The following is a 17,510-nucleotide window of genomic DNA, read 5'->3' on the forward strand; positions in this document are numbered from 1 at the left end:
TGGGCTTTTAAAAAAAGATATTGATTCCAGAAAAAGATTCATAGTAATAATTCTTGTTTAATAATATGTATGCAGTAGTTTCTCATGAGAAACTTAAAGTTAACTTTCCTTGTACAATGATTCATGAGTAAATATGGTTTTGTTGGCTCGCCTGCATTAAAAGAAAGTGACTCGCACCAAAAGGGAAAAGGATATTTTAAGAATGTTTGCAAGTTGTCTATTGTACCAGAACCCAGAGCAGTTTCTGCTGGGATGTTATTTTTAAACTCTGTTGCATTTGTAACATACAGGCTATATGACTCATCAAAACTTAAAAGAAAATAGAATCTTGTTTCTGTGTTCACTTTAAAGATAGTGGTCTAACTTGGCAAGCCAAAGTTATCTGAAAGCACCAGAAGGACAGCATTGTTTCAAGACTATGCAAATCAAGTGTGGGAAAGTTGCACCTTAAGTAAATAAGAGCACTAGTGCATGTCTGGGCAGTGAGTGGGAGGTAAGAGACTTAGAAAGAGAAAGGAAAGAAAAAAATCTGGAAACAAAGCCTGTTGTTCTGACTAGGAGACAGCAACCCCTACAAGGCATGTTTATTCTGATGACAGAAGCACAAATCACTAGTAGCCTTGACTGATACGCTCCTCTTGCCATCTGGCCCCCCGATACTTCCTGCTACTTGCTAGGCGTTTTTTTTTTTAATTAAAAAAAGATTTAGATTTGGTGTTCTGGGGGTTAACCTGCTTATATCAGTGCTGCTAAACATTAAAATCACTGAACATAAGCTACATCCTAAGCCCATCCTGCGGCTTGACTTTCACTTTGCTGTCTCTTGTGGAGCACGAGAAGTTACTTCCTACCTTACTTTCAGAATGTTCCTTGATGATTTTTTTTTTTTGGTTTGGTTTGGTTTTGAAGCACAGATTACAGGGACAGAGAGAAAGAGTGAACCACTGTGACTATTTAGGCTGACTTCTTATATAAAACAGTCTGTCAGACACCCCAGGCTTAGTTCATGTTTGAACTAGAGCTTATCTAGAAACAAAAGCAGTCCGCTTCATGCAAAAGTTTCCAGCAATGGACAATCTACCAATACATATGTATTGGTAGATTGGTATGTAACATATGTATTATATGTTAGTCAGAAAAATCACTTTCTGTTCCTTCAGACTTCTGAGTTTTATCCATGAATACCCAAGCTTCACTTTTAAACCTTCCTACGCGCGATCAATAGCAACATTTTGTAACCTCAGAAGCCCTCAGTTCCCTATCGCATGTAACCAGATATGATAAAGGGTTACATGAAGCAACTTACAACCAGTTTGTTGATAAAGAATGTTGGCATTTAATATCCATTAACCCTTTATTAGTAAGGCAGAAACGTTCCCTGTGCTGTGTATTTTGAGGCATTCCAAATATTTAATTGTTGGGTTACGGATAAACTCTGCTTTTCATTGTCTCCTTGCCAGGACAGAACGGGCTTCAAAGCACAGGAGTAAGACTCTGCATTCATCGGAGCCTACTGACAAGATTTCATCCCAGCTATTAACCTCTCAGCACTCGGAGCCTGGCTCACAATGGTAAAGGAACGGAGAGATTTAACTAATCCCATTCTAAAGAATGCTTGACTTTTGCCTACTGATGGAAGAAACCAGGGGGTGGGAGGGAGGAAGGGGGAAACAGTGAAAAGAAGAGGAGAGAAAAGCCACGCTGTACTTCAAGCTTGTAGTTGAAAAAGCCTATTAATCAGGCTGTGGAAAAAAAAAAAAAAAAAACATACCCACAAAACATTTGCACTATTTATGCAGAAACAATTAGTTAGTGCTCATTAGGCCGCATTCACACGATTTATCCCATACCCCCCTCCTGCCCAGTGCCACCATTTCACAAACCACAAGCTTCTTAAAATTATCAGTGCATTAAAAGCCTGCTCCCCTCTTATTCTAGGGAAGTCAGCGTGAATAATGTGCCTTGGTCAAAAACATAACTCCAAAAACACCCTCCCTCCCCAATCCTATTGTGTTTAGCATCACTTGTTTAATTATTTGGGGGGGGGCGGGGTGAGGAGAAACAAGGAGGGAGAGGGAGCATTTACCTGCACTCTCCTGGAATTGTGCAAGAACCATGCTTGGGGCTACATCCCTGACGACAAATAGCTGTTAAAACGACAAAAAAAAAAAGAGTATCAGCATGCTGGGTGCTTCCTGCATCTTCACACTCCTGGGAATGTTTTAGTCTCTAACCAGCGTTGTAATCCTACTAAAGGATTAAGTTTCAACAAGTCGCTCATATCAAGTCTACTGGAAGGAAAACCAAGGTAGGTGGCTCACTGTGATAGGAAATCTATCAGCTAGCTTTGCAGAGGAATTCTACCTAATGCTGTTCAAGGAGTTGTTTCCATGCAAGAGAAACCACCTCGCCTTGGAGAGCCCAAGTCACTTCTAGTCTACAGGTTTCCTTTCTCTGTCTTTTTCAGGTGAACTGGCCCACTCTCCCTGGTTGTACATCTAATTTAAAGCAACTTTTGACTACTCTGGATTTACTTGTGAGCCATATCTCTGAACAGACAGGATATTCAGATGAGCGTCGATTCAAATTGCAGGTAAACTCAGTCAGCAAGACATGCTGATAGTCTGTTCCTATTCAGAATCTTGCTTTCTCCTTCTGAAATTACCTAGGAAGTTGCCATTCCCTAATAAACATGTTAAACATCATCTCAGGTAGAACAAAGAGTCTGGGACTTTTCAAACACCAAAGCTTTATGCTTGCCAGGTCAGCTCTAAAACAAGTCTCTCCTTCCTGCTTGTCTTGAAGTTCTGCACCAAAGGGGAAATCCTTTTTGAAGCCAGCAGCAGAACTCCCATTGAAGTCAATGGGCTGGGTTTTCTTCCCAAGGGCAAAGATGTGGATAATCAGAGAAAGAACACATCTGCTAAGTGGCCGGCACTTGTCAGTCCTCTCCGAGATTTTAAAACAAGGCAGAAACTAGTCTTCTCCTGCCCCTAGTTCTCTGTGTAAAGAGTTAGTCGCTGTCCCCATCAGTCCTTAGCCCTGTTGCCTGCACAAACCGACCACTGAATTGCAACCTGGATACAATGCACTCAAATCCTATCCAAGCCCACTGCTCATCTGCTGGTCGAGCATTTGCCACAAACCTTTGTTGCATTCTGGTCCCATCCAGCCTTCCAAGCAGGTTTTGTTGCCGTTCTGGTCACAGGTATGGTGAGTGAAGAAGTCATCTCTTGGTCGACAAAACTTGTTGCAGCCAAAGCCATAGTAATGTTCTGCACAAGTCACACGGATTTGATACTCAAAGTGGGCAACTCCTGCATTATGTTTTAAAGTTTGCCACTGACGGCTGGGATTGATCATGCCAGAGTGGGATGCCTTCTCAATAATGCGATCGGGATCTAGAATTCAGAAGAGATGTCAGAGTTAAAACTTTGTTTGGGTATCATTACCTCTCACATCACAGCTCTCTAGCTTTGCAGGCAAGTCTCTCTGAGGCAGCCAGTTGGTTTTATTAATTTTCTGTTTTAGAGAGTAAGATAAGGCTGCCCTGGAGCTACAAACCATTAACTGAAACACACACGCAGCATTACCAAACTGAACAAAGCTTGAAATCAAAAGGGACTCTTACGTTACTGCCAATCACTTATCTCTTTTGCACTGTAAGGACATCCAATAAGAACGATGCAGTTCACGATTAAAGAAAATTCAGCTGCTTTTACTTCTAGCATCAATAGACTGGTACATAATGTGATTTTCCAGGCTTCTCCATTCATGGTACTAGTTTTGTTTTTAACTGGAATATTTATGAAAACACCATGCTACAATAGCCTAATAAAGCAATGCCACCACAAAAGGTTTGCAGCCTTCTGGAACTCTGGTGTAAACATGAAATGGAAAACTAGCAACTTTGGCACTCAGTTGACATCAGTGATCTCACCAGGTTTTGGCTGAGAAATACCATGGAAGTTGTGTCTTCAGATGTTAGCTGACGCTAAAAATTCAAGACTACCAGAGCTCAAAGCAGAGAACTCAAATTACTGCATGTATGTGCTATAGATCCCTCTTCTCTCTATTGAGTATTTTGAAGTTTAGACTTTGTACTTGACATTTAGTTCCAGCAAAAGTCTTTGTGTTTTTAGAGCCCTACAACTGTCTAAATTATGGCTTAAAATAATAATATTTCACATTAGCTCAGAACATTGTATATATCTGTGGTATTTCACTTTGTAGTCCAGGTCTTGTGATTTAAATGATCTGACACTGCCTTATGACCTGCTGCTAGCAAGCACTTGACTGCCGAGTGAAAGTTTATCATAAAACAGCCAAAATATCCTTGCAGACATAGTACAAAGCCAAAAATAAGTACCAGGCTACACTGTTCTGTATATGGGAACATAATCCAGCGACAGAAGAATTTTAGGTAGAAGGGCAATTTGCCAATGATGTGCTAGAAAGCAGTGTGTGAAGTACTGGCACATTCGAGTGCTAACAATTTAAACGTACTGATGTTCAGCTTGTTCTTCTAACAATTACAAAAGAAAGTTTGGGGATTTTACATAAGGCAGAGTTAAAGACTAATGAAGTTGCCACATAAAGCTGAAGATGACACATGGGCAGGTTTTCATCGAAAATACTTTTAAATGGATTGCTAAGGACTTGTGATTTATAGCTTTCTGAAAGAACTTCTGAACAGGCTTCTCAAGCTCGGCTACCCGTTATCAATTCACCACTAGATCCTGCCTGCTTGTCTGCAGTTTTGAATCAAGTTAAGTCAAAGCACTTGCTGCACAACCACAGAAAAGTGTCGATGCGCAGGCACTGTAAGCATTTACCCATTTTAGGGGGTATTCTTGGCTTGAGACTACAGCATTCATTAAGTGTTTACAGTGTGAAATTAAGGGCAACAACTTCTTATTCACCTTCTCGTATTTCTGGTTCTATACTACTTTCTATTTAAATCAGTTTTTATTATTCATTGGCACTAAGCCCCCAACCCCACATCTATGTGCAAGACTTTCAAATGCATGCAGGCCTTTATTAATTTAAATCCCATTCACCAGTAATGTAGATGCCTAAGGACTTTTCCATACTGGTATATCCAGAGCAATATCATGTCCTGTACTGTGCAGGTGTAAGGCTCTTAGATCTCATCAACAAGATTACTGACTAATTCTAAGAGGTACTTAAGCAGATGCATATCTCTTCGCCTTGAATGGGGCTAGTCAAGCGATTATAGTTCCACTCATGCGTGCTAGAGATGGCTTTGCTGCACTTGCCAAGATTACACCCCGATCTACAGCACAGTTGGAAAGCAAATGCATTTCCCCAAATACCGAGTCTGTGCATAAAGACATCCTGTTTCTTGCAAGTAAAACAACTCTATCCTTTTATCCTGTAAGTGGCAGAAGAAAGGAGGAATGACACTCAATTTAGTTTTGCAAACTGTTGTCCCCCCCACTCTCTCTTTTCCTGTTCCCCGTTGGGAACATACCACTGACAGCTATTTCAGTCCTTGGCACCAGAAAAACAATCGCCTTGGAAAAGACATCTTTCCTCTTGCCTCTGCTTTATCATTCTCCCTCTATCTGCCAGCTCGTTAGGAAGCTTGTCCTTGCTGTACATCTGTGACATCTCACTCCAGCCACCAGCTCTTTTGAGCCCTTAACCACAGACTGAACTCAAATGGAAACATCCTTATTAGTCCACTGGACTTTATTTTAAAGGCACAGATGAAAACCGGCTGCGATTTCACTTTGGATCATGGCTAAAATGCCTTTCATTGGATACACGTTATAAAGCTACCACCATACATTTAAATTTAAGTAAGGTCTCACAGAGTTAAGAACACTTTCCATTAGCCATCACCCACAGTTTTCACAATGAAGTACTGGCATGTTCCTTCTTGTACAAAAATTTCTCCACCCTTCCCTATTCCCACCTGTCAGTACGCACTTACACAAGAGTGCTGACCCAGACTTCAGGGAAGGCATTGCAACAACTCTTCCATTCTTAGCCCGCACCGACAATGTTTTATAGTAAGCAATCCCAAAGCAGCAGACTGGTTAAGTAAATAAAAAGAAGCAGTCAGCCAAGGCTTGAGAGAAAGCCATCTTCCTAACTCCCCTGACATCATCTGACTCAGAATGCCATGCTTTGATAGAAAGGTTAGAGGAAACATTAACCAATTAGAAATTGATGAAGTGGAAGAGAGAGAGAGGCTTTCTGTACATCTTCAGCTTCCACTCTACACTTTGCTGTCAGAGAGTTGGTTGGTTTCATTCACTTTTTGTAGCTACACTTCAAAGCTATTAATGCTTTGCTCTTTTTATTTGGTGGGCAACTGTATCAGAGGTTTTAGGCACAGGGAAATTAGCTGTTTTGACCTTTGTTTTTCAGTGCTCCAATTTCTGGAAATTGTAACTACCCATCATCAGGAAGCAAACAACAACAACGCAGCCCAGATTCCTCTAAGCAGTTTGGGTGGCCAAGGACACCACAGTTATTTTTGAAAGTCTTTGTTTCAGACAACTTCCAGCTATGGCTTGGTTTACATTGTGCTGAAGTCTCTTATGCCCGACTGCAATCCACATGCAACCGATACCAGTAATTTACAATAGCTCTTTGACATAAGTTTGAGATGCAATGTCAGCCCCATTAGCTTTATGTATGAAGCGACAGTAGCAAGATGGCATCTAGACAAGAAACAGAGTAAGAAAACCATTTAAGCAGAATCTTGGCTCCAACAAAGCACGATTCTCATCAACTTCAACAGGGCCAGAATTTAACTGCAAGCCACTCTTGGAAGTGAGACAAGAGAATATGTGGTAAAGGGAATGTAGGAGGATTGGAATGTAGAGGGGGGTAAGGAAGCATCCACTCTAGGATCTCCTAAGACTGCATTGATCAGAGGATGCTGGAGCTATTGAAAAGTTACACAAAGCCTACTAAACTCACTGTTCTTTGTTGAGAGAGAGAGAGAGTAAGATCTCACATAGTTCTTACAATTCAGTGGTAATTAGGGTAAAAGAAAATCCTGGACATCAAAACAAAAAAAAAAATACTCGTCACTTCATATGACAATTGTTTAGTTCTAGTGATTTCCTTAAGTAGTTTTTCAAGACTTATTCTTCAGCTATGGGAAAGCTGACTGTAAGTAAAGTGATGCAGTACAAAGGAAAAGCTTTGTGCAGTACAGTGACTGAAGTGACCTACAGATGGATACGTGACAGCAAAGCTAGAGCAGAAAAAAAAGGAATGCAAATCAGGAACATATGTAAGAACATGTCTGCAGTTGGTCAAATCTACTGCTGAGAAATGCGGCGATTTTGTCTGAAGACAATTGTACTTCCAGAACATGAAAGCAAAGAAAGGGTTCATTGTGTAGCTTTGGAAATGCAGTTGTTTCATGAAAAAAGATGAGCTCTAATAATAGTAAAAGTGGCAGAGACCCAGTCTGAAAAAAATCTCAGATCCTACTGTAAACAAGACCTTCATTTTGAATTCAGGCATCTTCCATTTTTAATACAACTCTGCTGCTGTAGCAATCTATTTTCTGCTCCTCCATAAAACACTCCATAGTAAAGAGCCAAAAAGTCTCCTCGCCACCGCTCCATGGCTGTGCTGGGGTAGAGCCTGAAATCACAGGTACTGCAACGTGCTGAATGTGGCAGGTTGTAAAGCCAACTGTGACTATCATGGACAGGTCACATGAATTGTTCTAACAGGATCTCTCATGTACACATTAAAAAAAAAAAAAGAAAGCAGATCTGTGCAGAAAGGTCCCCATACTCAAAGGCCATTCCCAAGCAGCGTACTCTTCACCAATTAAAACATAAAACCACAGCACTGTGTACATTTCTACAAGGACTTTCTTTAGTGAAGCATGAAGTCCGTTTCATTACTGTGCGGCTGTCAGCTGGCATTCCAAAGCGGACTACAAGAAGCTGTTATGAAATTTATGTGAGATGGGCCACAGTGCTGCTGCTTCCTTGTTAAAGGAAAAGACTTGTTGTGTCAACAAAAGGTATATGAGTTCAGATTCATACTTTCTCCTGTGGCTTTTTACCACACACTATTAAAGCCTTAGATTGAAAATAGAGCTAATTTTGCCCACCTACTTCAGTAAGAGCAGAACAGTTCATATGCCAAGAGACTCTACACAGCTTCCTCTAGCCAACAGGAAAAGCTCAGCAGAAAGTTTCTGGAACCAACCAAAGACATTCCAGGCAAAAGATTCCCACCCTTGATTTCCAGCCAGCCGTACCAGGTGGTGTCTGGTAAATGTTTTTCAGCCCCTGAATATAAATCCCTAAACATCCAACTCCCAAAAGGAAGAGCTGGTAGTCACTCCTGTTTCTCATCTACAGTCATTAGATGGATATCTATACCAAGTCTTATGGAGATTTTTTTTTTAAAGCAGCATGTTCAGTTTTGAGAAGTACATAGTTTATAGAGAGGTCCCAATTCAACACGACTTAAGCTTCCAAATATCACTCCTAATAAAAAAAAAATCCAAACAAAAAACCCAAAGAAACCCCTTGGGGCTTTTATTCTCCCTGAGGAGAAAGAGGGAATTAACAGCATCTATTTTTAGGCACCAAACTGTTGGTGCCTAGGTGAGCGAGCTATTCACCCTCTACAGCCAATGTGAGGGAGAGAGGCTGCTGCAGAGCCAGGAATAGTTGCTCCGAATTGTCTCGGGTAGAGCTTTTCCCCCTCCTCATGCCCTACTCGCAGTGGGCTGGTTAGACTCCCAAAGGGCTTTCAATGGACAGGAAAATCAAGGTGTTTGGACTAAGTAAACCAGAGGAACAAATACTTACTAGTAGAGTTATCATTGTAATCCCATGCCTCAACAAGCAATGTGTAGGATCTCTGCAAAAGAGAAATAAGAGTTAGTTTCAAAGCCACACATGACTAAGGAAAAAAAAAAGCCAAACAATTTTGAAAAAAAAAATAAAAAAATACCAGTCTCTGCCCTAAAATGGAATACTTGAAAACATAAATAGGTAATAGATTATACTCAAGACAAGCATGATCTTCTTGAAACCCCGTAAGCTACCTTATCCAGTCTGACTTAGAAGACCTTTCACCTTGGATAGCTCATCTTTGTCATCATTAATGCATCTTATGTACTTAACCAGGAAGTACAGCCTTTGACTCTATGCTGTAGCCACAATAAAGCATGTGCGGAAGAATTGCTCATGGAAGAGAGAAAACACTGGGATAGCACAGCAGCATCAAAAACCAACCAAACAAAAAAAAACCTAGGAAAAAAAAACCACCCTGAACACCCCCACCCTCAAAAACTGCTTCAAAAGAATTTTAGTTACAGAAAAGTAGTCTTGATGGCCCTTTCCCCGACCATCCTGAAAGCAAGAAGCGTTGCTAAGATTACTGTGCTCTGCCTTGACAGCACAATCTCTGGGGACTTTGCTTTTCAGCACCCCCTTTGAAAGCTTTGTCTGCATGAGGGCCATCGCAGCTCCCACAAGTATCAGGTAACGAAGGGAAGAACTGATGGAGATGGGAAGGCGGGGGGAGTGTGTGTGAGAGAAGCATTGTAAAACAAAGGCTAAGATCAGGCTGTTGGGAAGAGCAGGGAAAGGGAAGACGCACTATCCACCCTGTGTCACATTTACAGACGCACTAATCTGCCAGTGAGCTCGCTAGCACTCCAGTAATAATAATCATAAGCATAAACTAACTGAAGTGACTCCATGGATTGGAAAGGTGCCAGCTATTACATCTAAGCCACCTTTATCTTCAATCCTTACTTGAGAACAAGAGCCATTAAAACATCTTCTCCTCCCCCAGTTCTACCCTGAGATATTATTATCCAGGCTGTATCTTTCAAAATTGCCATTTGGCCAGCCATATTCAAATTTACAGAATGATTCAAAAACAAAACATTTCCCCCCCAAAAAAAAACCTCTGAAGAAAAATAAGAAAAAAATTACTTGAAAGTAAAATGTATAACAATAACTATAAATGAGGTAATAAATGTAACATCTTTCTGGCAAGCAGAACAGTAACAGAACAAATAAAACTCTCCATGAAGGATTTTGATGCTTTGCCATCGAAGCTGTGTATCATAAGGCTTATTTCTTCTTAATTGTACCTGCACTTAGTTGCAGTCTGCTCATTTGTGGTCTGCAGCACTTAACACCTTTTCTGTAACAGAAACCAAAATACAGTTTTGAGAGTAAGCTGCTACAAGGTGCAAGTGTAAGGCAGACCTCAAATTCCTTAAGAGGAGAGAAAAAAAAAAAGGAAAAAAAAAAAAAAGAAAAAACAGTTGAAGCAGACTGCTTTCTCACGACTGGACACAGCATGCAGCCTCTGAATGAAAACCTAGTTTGTGATGGACACCAGCTTGGAATATAGCCTAAATATGTTTCATATTCAAAGCAGACTAGGATTCCATTTCGTTCACTGATAACTGTGGGAAAGTGCTTCAAAAAGTAAGCAAAGCTGGGCAAGCTGAGACATGCGCCCAGACTTCTATGCAGAGGCTCCATTGGCCCAAACCATTTTTGGTTAATATTTCATGAAAGTTAAGGGTTATTTCTTACTATTCTAGACCAAGTCTCTCAACTTGAAAGAAGCTCTGAAAAACAAAATAAAACACAACATGGTGATTTAACGCTGTTTCAAGCAGATTTAAGAAGTTCTTACACAAGCCAGAAGTAAAAAAGAAAAACAAACAAACAAAACCAGAATAGAATTCCTGAGCCATATTACAGATATAGATTGCACTATCTTGGGTGCTTCCTCACTGGTTTAATTACCAACATTGAGAAGCACAAGCACAACATGTTACTGCAAGCTCGAAAAAAATATTATGATATAGAGAATGAATTATGGCAACGAGCACTACTTCCAATAAAGTTAAGGATGTTTTCCTTTCAGCCTTGCATAATTGTTTTGGAAGATATTTTGTCTAAACTCATAGCAACAGTTCCCGGTTGGTTCTCAGGACTGTTTACCAACACACCTAGCCCTTAAGGAAAGGAAAGGCTGATTCCTAGCTTTAAGTGCTACTGTTGCTAGATACTTGTGTGACCACTTTCCAACACCACACAGAAGTTTGTTTGAAGACAGAAGACGCTTCTGCTTAACTGGATGGAAATAAAATGCAGGGGGAACAGACCTATCCTAGCAATTCTCTTTTTCTCTATGTGCCCTCACTCACCTCATCTGAATATTTTAAATGAAGAATCCCTGTCCTGAAAAGGGATGATACAAAGAATGGCAGTTTAATCTCTTGGCTCTGTCTCTCTCAGCACGGGGCAAAGAAAGGGAAAACTTTTTGTTCAAGATGGGACACTTCTAAACAAAAGGCACACAGACACCCACAGCCCCATAACAACAGCAGCAAGCCCCCCTCAACAATCCAACTATGGTATACCTCCAGCCAATTCCATCCCCTGCAAAAAAAAAAAAAAACCACCAAAAACCCAAAAAACAGTTCTGTGCAAAGACTTCAATGTTGAGATTTTTTAAAACTGCGTATCATCCCCACTCTATAGATCAACAATTCAGATATCTCAGGAATGACTACTTACAGCGTGGAGGTTTAAGTTTTCCCATGCCCATAGATGACCTCTGCCCATCTTTGAATAAATATATATATCCAAACACAAGAATTCCACATCATGCACCTTATTCCATCAAAGCAATGTCCTAGGCAACAAGGCAGCAGTGAACTTTCCGGAGTCACACCCAATTAGCCACTGTAAACCTGAGCTTGACCAGAAGGCAGGGATTCTGACTTGAGAGGAAAGGCAGCTTGAAAGAAACAGCAAGCCGGCAGAGTTTGCAGAACATCCACAGTCTGATCATCCCGGAGGACTGAAAGGCAGCATGGTCAAATTCAAGCAAAACTCCTATGACCTAAGCTGTGAGAGGATGGAAATGGTTAAGTTTATACTCCAAAAAACAAAGCAAGCACCAATGTGCAAGAGCTATTTTCCTCAATGACAAGACACTGCGATTTAGTCTTGGTCCATTGATAATACAACTCAGGAAAGACTTTGAGGACCCTGAAATCCATCAGAACTGTCCCTTTTAAGGCTCTGAAAGGGCAATGCAACCTCTTTTCTGGTTATTTAAATTAAATACTAGCAGCTCCAGGTAAGCGGAAGGTGTTTAACGCTCTCAGCTTGATTACCTTCTTCCCTCCCTTCATCTAGACATCCACCCAAAAGAGATGGTTTTGTACTTTGGCTTCTAAAGGCATTCTGCGAGTCAGTGGGACAAAGCAAGATTAAAACATCAGGCTCATTAGTGAAAGGACTGCCTCCTTTTTGAAAGAGGCTGCAACTAGTCAAACTTCTTTCCCTCCTATCCTTGTGGTTAAACCATGCAAGAGCTTTGCTGAGCATGTGAAACCATGACTAGACAAATGCAGTGGGAAGTTTGCATTCTGAATGCTGCGCCTGCTCCTCCTCTGCCAAACAAGGAGAGCAGGTTAAGCCCAGCAGTGTTCTCCTCACACTCTGCCAGCCATGCACAGCTGTGAAGACCAGCCTGAGAACCATGCTCACACCCTGCCTGCCTCTTAGGAAAGGCTAGGAGACTGGCACACTGTCACAGAGGGTCACAGCAAATTGCCAAGAGCTCCAGCCATCCTTCCTCCCTTCAGCTGTAAGGGGGCAAGATATGGAAGAGGGAAACCGAGGTGTATGTCAAAGCGCCCAAGGGCCAGGGAGGAGGGCATCTCTGAGCAGAGTGAGGGCTAGTCACAGAACCACTTCCTCTAAATATCAGCAGGACTCTCACTTTGGTATCCGTGGTGCCACACAAGAAGGCACGATGACACTATACAGATGCATCACAACACCATGCCATGGTCAGCCAGTCAACTTTGACAACAGAGTATTCCTTCAAAGGAGCTGAAGACAACTGGTGCCTCATCGACAGGAGATACGGATGTATTCGTGAAGAGGAGGGAAACAACCTAACCCTCTTAACCCTTTGTTGAATGCAACATCCTCAGGAAGCTCTTCTTTGGGCCAGCCTACATAAGGATAAGGCAACACCCTATAAAGCTGTTACTCTCTCAGCCCTGCGTATATAAACAAAGTCTAAGCTGTAACAATCTCACGCCTCAGAGTCCATGGCCAAGAGCTAGGCTGAACCTCAAGCAGGCAGCACAGCCAAGAGCCTCATCAGAATATGCCCACATGAAAACAGAGCACACTGTTCCTTTAGTCTTCATTTTGAGTAGTTCCTTCATTGCTGTTAGTGCCGGTAAACGCTTCATTGCCACATAAAGGAGAAGACACAAAACCAAATTTAACTATATTAGCACCTTCCAGGAGAGACTTCCCCCCCAAATTCTGCCTTGGCAGAAGCCAAGCCAGTAACTGAAGTCAAGACCTTCTGTGCGATACAACTGCCACCCTCCTGCCAAACGATGAAGGACACAAAAGTACCGCTATCCAAACTATGCATACGCTTAAGCACCCAGTAAACCAGGCTGATCTCTGATCTGGCAAGCCTGCTGGAATAATGAGTATCCTGTGAATACATAATGTGCTGAAGTTGCCATTGTGTGAAGTAAGTCCATGGTTTGTCTGGGAGCCGAGCAATGCTGAGTCTACTGCTGCTTCCTGTTGCTTGTCCCGTATTAGCATTATTTTTGGATGGGCCCCATTATGTTCTGTAATCCTCACTGCAGTCAGTATGGCCACACTATTGTTCTTGGTTAATATTAGCAGTCAATGCCTCTGTCTGGGTGGCCGGAGTACAATGTATTCCAATCATAAAACTAGCATGCATTAACCGAACAATGTGCTGGGACAGAGTGGGGAGACTTGGGGGAGAGAGTGGGGAGACTCTCTCCTCCCCTCCTTATTTTTTTTTTTTTTTTCTTACTTTTTAAACTAATGATTTCAAGCCATCTCAGCTACCAGGGTGCATCATACGACAACAGCATTTTAATCAGCACCTTATCTCATTACGGAGTTATTTTCTCACGGAGCCCCACTTGTCAAAGAGTAGCAGGTAGGCCAAGATGTCAATGGTTGCTTTCAACCTTCCCCAACAAGCAGATTACCTGCTCTTATCAGTCCCCCTACCTGTTTAAAGCATCCCACTGATAATTAAATGCACCAGTTACAAAAGGGTGGCAAGGTTAATAGAGAGAATACCTAGTAGCCAGCCAAGCAAAACAGTCAGGTTCACATAGAGCAAGCCTGAACAAGAAGCCCTTCTACTTATTTACCTAAGTGCATAAGAACTGGGTTGAGCTAGTAAAGGACTCTGGATGTTTGACTACTTACAAACCACTTTAACCACTTCTATCCACATTTTACAGTTTCTTCTGAATACTACAAGTATAATGAATGTAATTTATGCTGCACAACAGTGACCAGAACCATGAGCTCCACAGACTAACAAGAAACGAATGCAACAGCTTCTAGTTTTGACATCTTTGCCCATATTAAGGCAGACAGATTACCAGCTAAAATTGAACTGTGTCAATTAACATACAGAACTTCTATCCATCAGCAGAAATGCAAAGTCAAGTTTAGTTTGAATTTTCAAAACAAATCCTGTTGTTGGCATTACCTACACAGAAATACTTTTAAGAACTGTAGCTTAAGGTTTTTGCATGTACTCCACAGCATCAGACTTAAAAACTGAAGTTGGAATAAGTGCCATGTACAGGAGTGCAAGCCTCTTGTGTGGCACATCATCTCCCTTAATTATCTAAGGCTCAACTTTACTAGCTTTAGAACTAGTTTACTTCTATTCCAGCCTTCAGTCTGCAATGAAGCAGTAAGTTTCCTTGAGTTAACTAGAATTTTAAGCATAAAGCATCAATTTTATGCAATTCATTTTCAGACATGCAGACTTCCAGCTGCATAAACAAGCTGACAGTGCTGGATATATGTAGTCTGAGAAAGTTTAGGAATAAGCTTCAACGCCAGGCCCAATCCAGCTGCCACTGAAGTTAAATTGGAGCAGGCCTTTATTATAACAAGAACAAAAATTCTGGGAGCAAGCAGGATGAGGATTTATTTTTAGGCATATTATGGTAATATAGTCAAATGGATTTACCAGGCAGATGAAGTTCTGAACTAATTGGAACATAAATAACTCTTAAGAACATGTAAGAAGTCCAAAACCTCCGAATGGATGCATCACTTCTTTGCAGTCCTGGGAAAAAACAGCCTTGTGGATGCTAATTATGCTTCAGATCTCAGTTAATACTCTCTGCTCCTTTTTGGATAGTAATCCTAGGCAAAACATTGCACTTTGAGTGCTGAAAATTTATTCTTAAATGATTAGTCAACAATAAATGACACTGTGCATTTGATTAACATGCATTCTGTTATTATAAAAACTTCTTCTGATGTGCCCATGCTCCAAGACTTACCAGGCTTTCTTTAAGAAAAGCTTGAATGTTACCTAGCATTTGCTTCTACAAGTTTTCAAATAGTTAACTGGAGGGAGGGGAAAAAAAAAACAAAACAAAAAAAAAAAAATCAAAATCCAAGCTTTAGTTTTATGACTGTGACCTACTAGTAGTTTGGTTTTGTTCTTTTTTTTTTTTTTTAATTAAAAAAAAAGCAGTTGAATGAAGTGATGTTTTTCTCTCAGATTCAAAAGGCTGTTACTTTAATATCAGCTGCAGATTAGTATTCTGGAAGCCTCTTGTGTCAAGACAGGGGGAAAAAGTTCATGAAGCTTAAAAAACACTAAAGGTCTTTCACTATCTCTTTCTAGCCAGAAAAAAACAATGCCTACCCATAAAATGTATTTTACATCTTCAGGAACCATTAGCAGTAAGATTTGTCATTAAAAAGGGGAAAGGCTGACTATTTTATTTTTTGGAGTAAGGTTGAAATAAGATGTTCAAAACTCTTTTTAATTGTATTTTATGCTAAAGTCATTTAGGTGCTGGAGGGTTTTTTTCCACCTCAGTAGTTTCCTGGTGTGTTAGTGCAATTGGCCCCAATATTAAATAATTACAAGGATCATAATTTCAGGATAAATAAGCCGTTTGAAATTGGAGCTATGCATACCAAAGGAATTGCCAAGTTTGACCTTCTTCTTACTCAGTCTCGCCAAACCCCCAAAAGATCTTTCTTTACATAAAAGCAAGGTTTAGTGCTAAGCTTTGCTCAGTTAATTCATGCACAGCTCTCTTAAGGTATAGCACACATCACACTTTGGATTCTTTAAGAAAGGCAAGAGATTTGATTTATGTCAGAGAAGAGCATATGTCTACCATGAAACAAAACTTGTTGAGACGGACTTTGCCAAGTGGATCATGGAAATTCCTTTGTTCCATACTTTTCTATATAGCTGCACAAGCCTAGTTTGCCTGTCAAGAAAGTCACTAGTCTCAAAATGAATACAAGAAGCAAGTATTTATTTTTTTAAATCATCACCATTATTATTATCGTTCTAATTTACTGAAAAATTGCTAGCTACTGCAGGGGCAGGTTTCTGATGCACTCTAGTTCGTTTATGCTGGTCTGCTGCCCTGTTTCCTAGCAACTTACTCAAACCTCCCATCACTTAAATTAATTTATGGCCCACCATCTCCACACCCATTACTCACAGGGGTACATATCAGAACTGACAAGAGCAAACTGTGTAAGTTTTATTAATAAGACTCTGACACTTCAAATCTACATTACAACTATAAGCCAAATATAACAATACATTTAAAGCACACCATTCTCTTTTTTTTTCCCTCTTGCATGATGAATAAAGACCTCTAATGCAATATAACTATTTTTCACAAACAGCATAAGGGGGCAGCTTGACATGGAAAGAGATTTTTTTGGTTTTTAATTTTTTTTTTTTTTTTAAGTAGTCAAGGCAACAAGGCTTCTTAATGTTACTGATTCAAGCTGGAACATCCAAGAAAAGCCTCCCTCGGACAGTAGAACACAAACAATACATATTCAGAAATGAGCATGAATTTTCAAGTGCAATATGATTAACATTTTGTTCTAGCTCCTATTACCTTTACTGTAATTTTTGGTTGGATGTATTCAAAGACAACGCTCATAAGCCACACTGGTGAATGCAATGCTAGTCTCAAGCTTTTACTAAAGTCAACAGTATTCACCCATCTAAAGCATCTTTAAGTTCTGAAATTTCAGCATCGGATTTGAGTTGACTAAGTTTACCGCTTTATCCGTAGAGCTTTCAAAATGCCTAAAATGATTTGTGTACACAATTTTAGTACAAATAAGAGCTTTGCCACATTAGATATTCTTTTGTTCAAATGCCATTTGAAAGTCACAATGGCTAGCATAAAAGCTGTGTCCTATGGAAGTTAAAGCTGGGAGGCAGGCTTGATAATTACAAACAGACTATCATCACAATCACAAAAACTGCATTTCTGCACAGGAATATGCAAGAGTTTATTGAAAAAATTCCAGTCTTAGGAACCAGAGTTTCTGAAGTTGTTTAGTTTTACACATTTCAGAGGCTGCACTGGAGTTTTGCTGGTGCTGCTCTGGGATTCCAGTGCTCAA

At 40.5% G+C, this 17,510-nt stretch overlaps 1 protein-coding gene across 1 annotated transcript in view; it reads right to left on the reverse strand.

The window, feature by feature from the left end:
• The window catches only part of JAG1 (jagged 1), a 35,136-nt gene that overhangs the window by 14,763 nt on the left and 2,863 nt on the right, over positions 1–17,510 (reverse strand). The window contains exons 3-5 of the mRNA XM_009886042.1: positions 8,826–8,877; positions 3,147–3,401; positions 2,087–2,147 (exon numbers count right to left, since the gene is read on the reverse strand). Coding sequence (XP_009884344.1) covers positions 2,087–2,147; positions 3,147–3,401; positions 8,826–8,877 — 368 coding nt within the window. The remainder of the gene's footprint in view (positions 1–2,086; positions 2,148–3,146; positions 3,402–8,825; positions 8,878–17,510) is intronic.

This window comes from Charadrius vociferus, unplaced genomic scaffold (genome assembly GCF_000708025.1).
Source record: "Charadrius vociferus isolate BGI_N301 unplaced genomic scaffold, ASM70802v2 scaffold455, whole genome shotgun sequence".
Lineage (NCBI taxonomy): Eukaryota > Metazoa > Chordata > Aves > Charadriiformes > Charadriidae > Charadrius > Charadrius vociferus.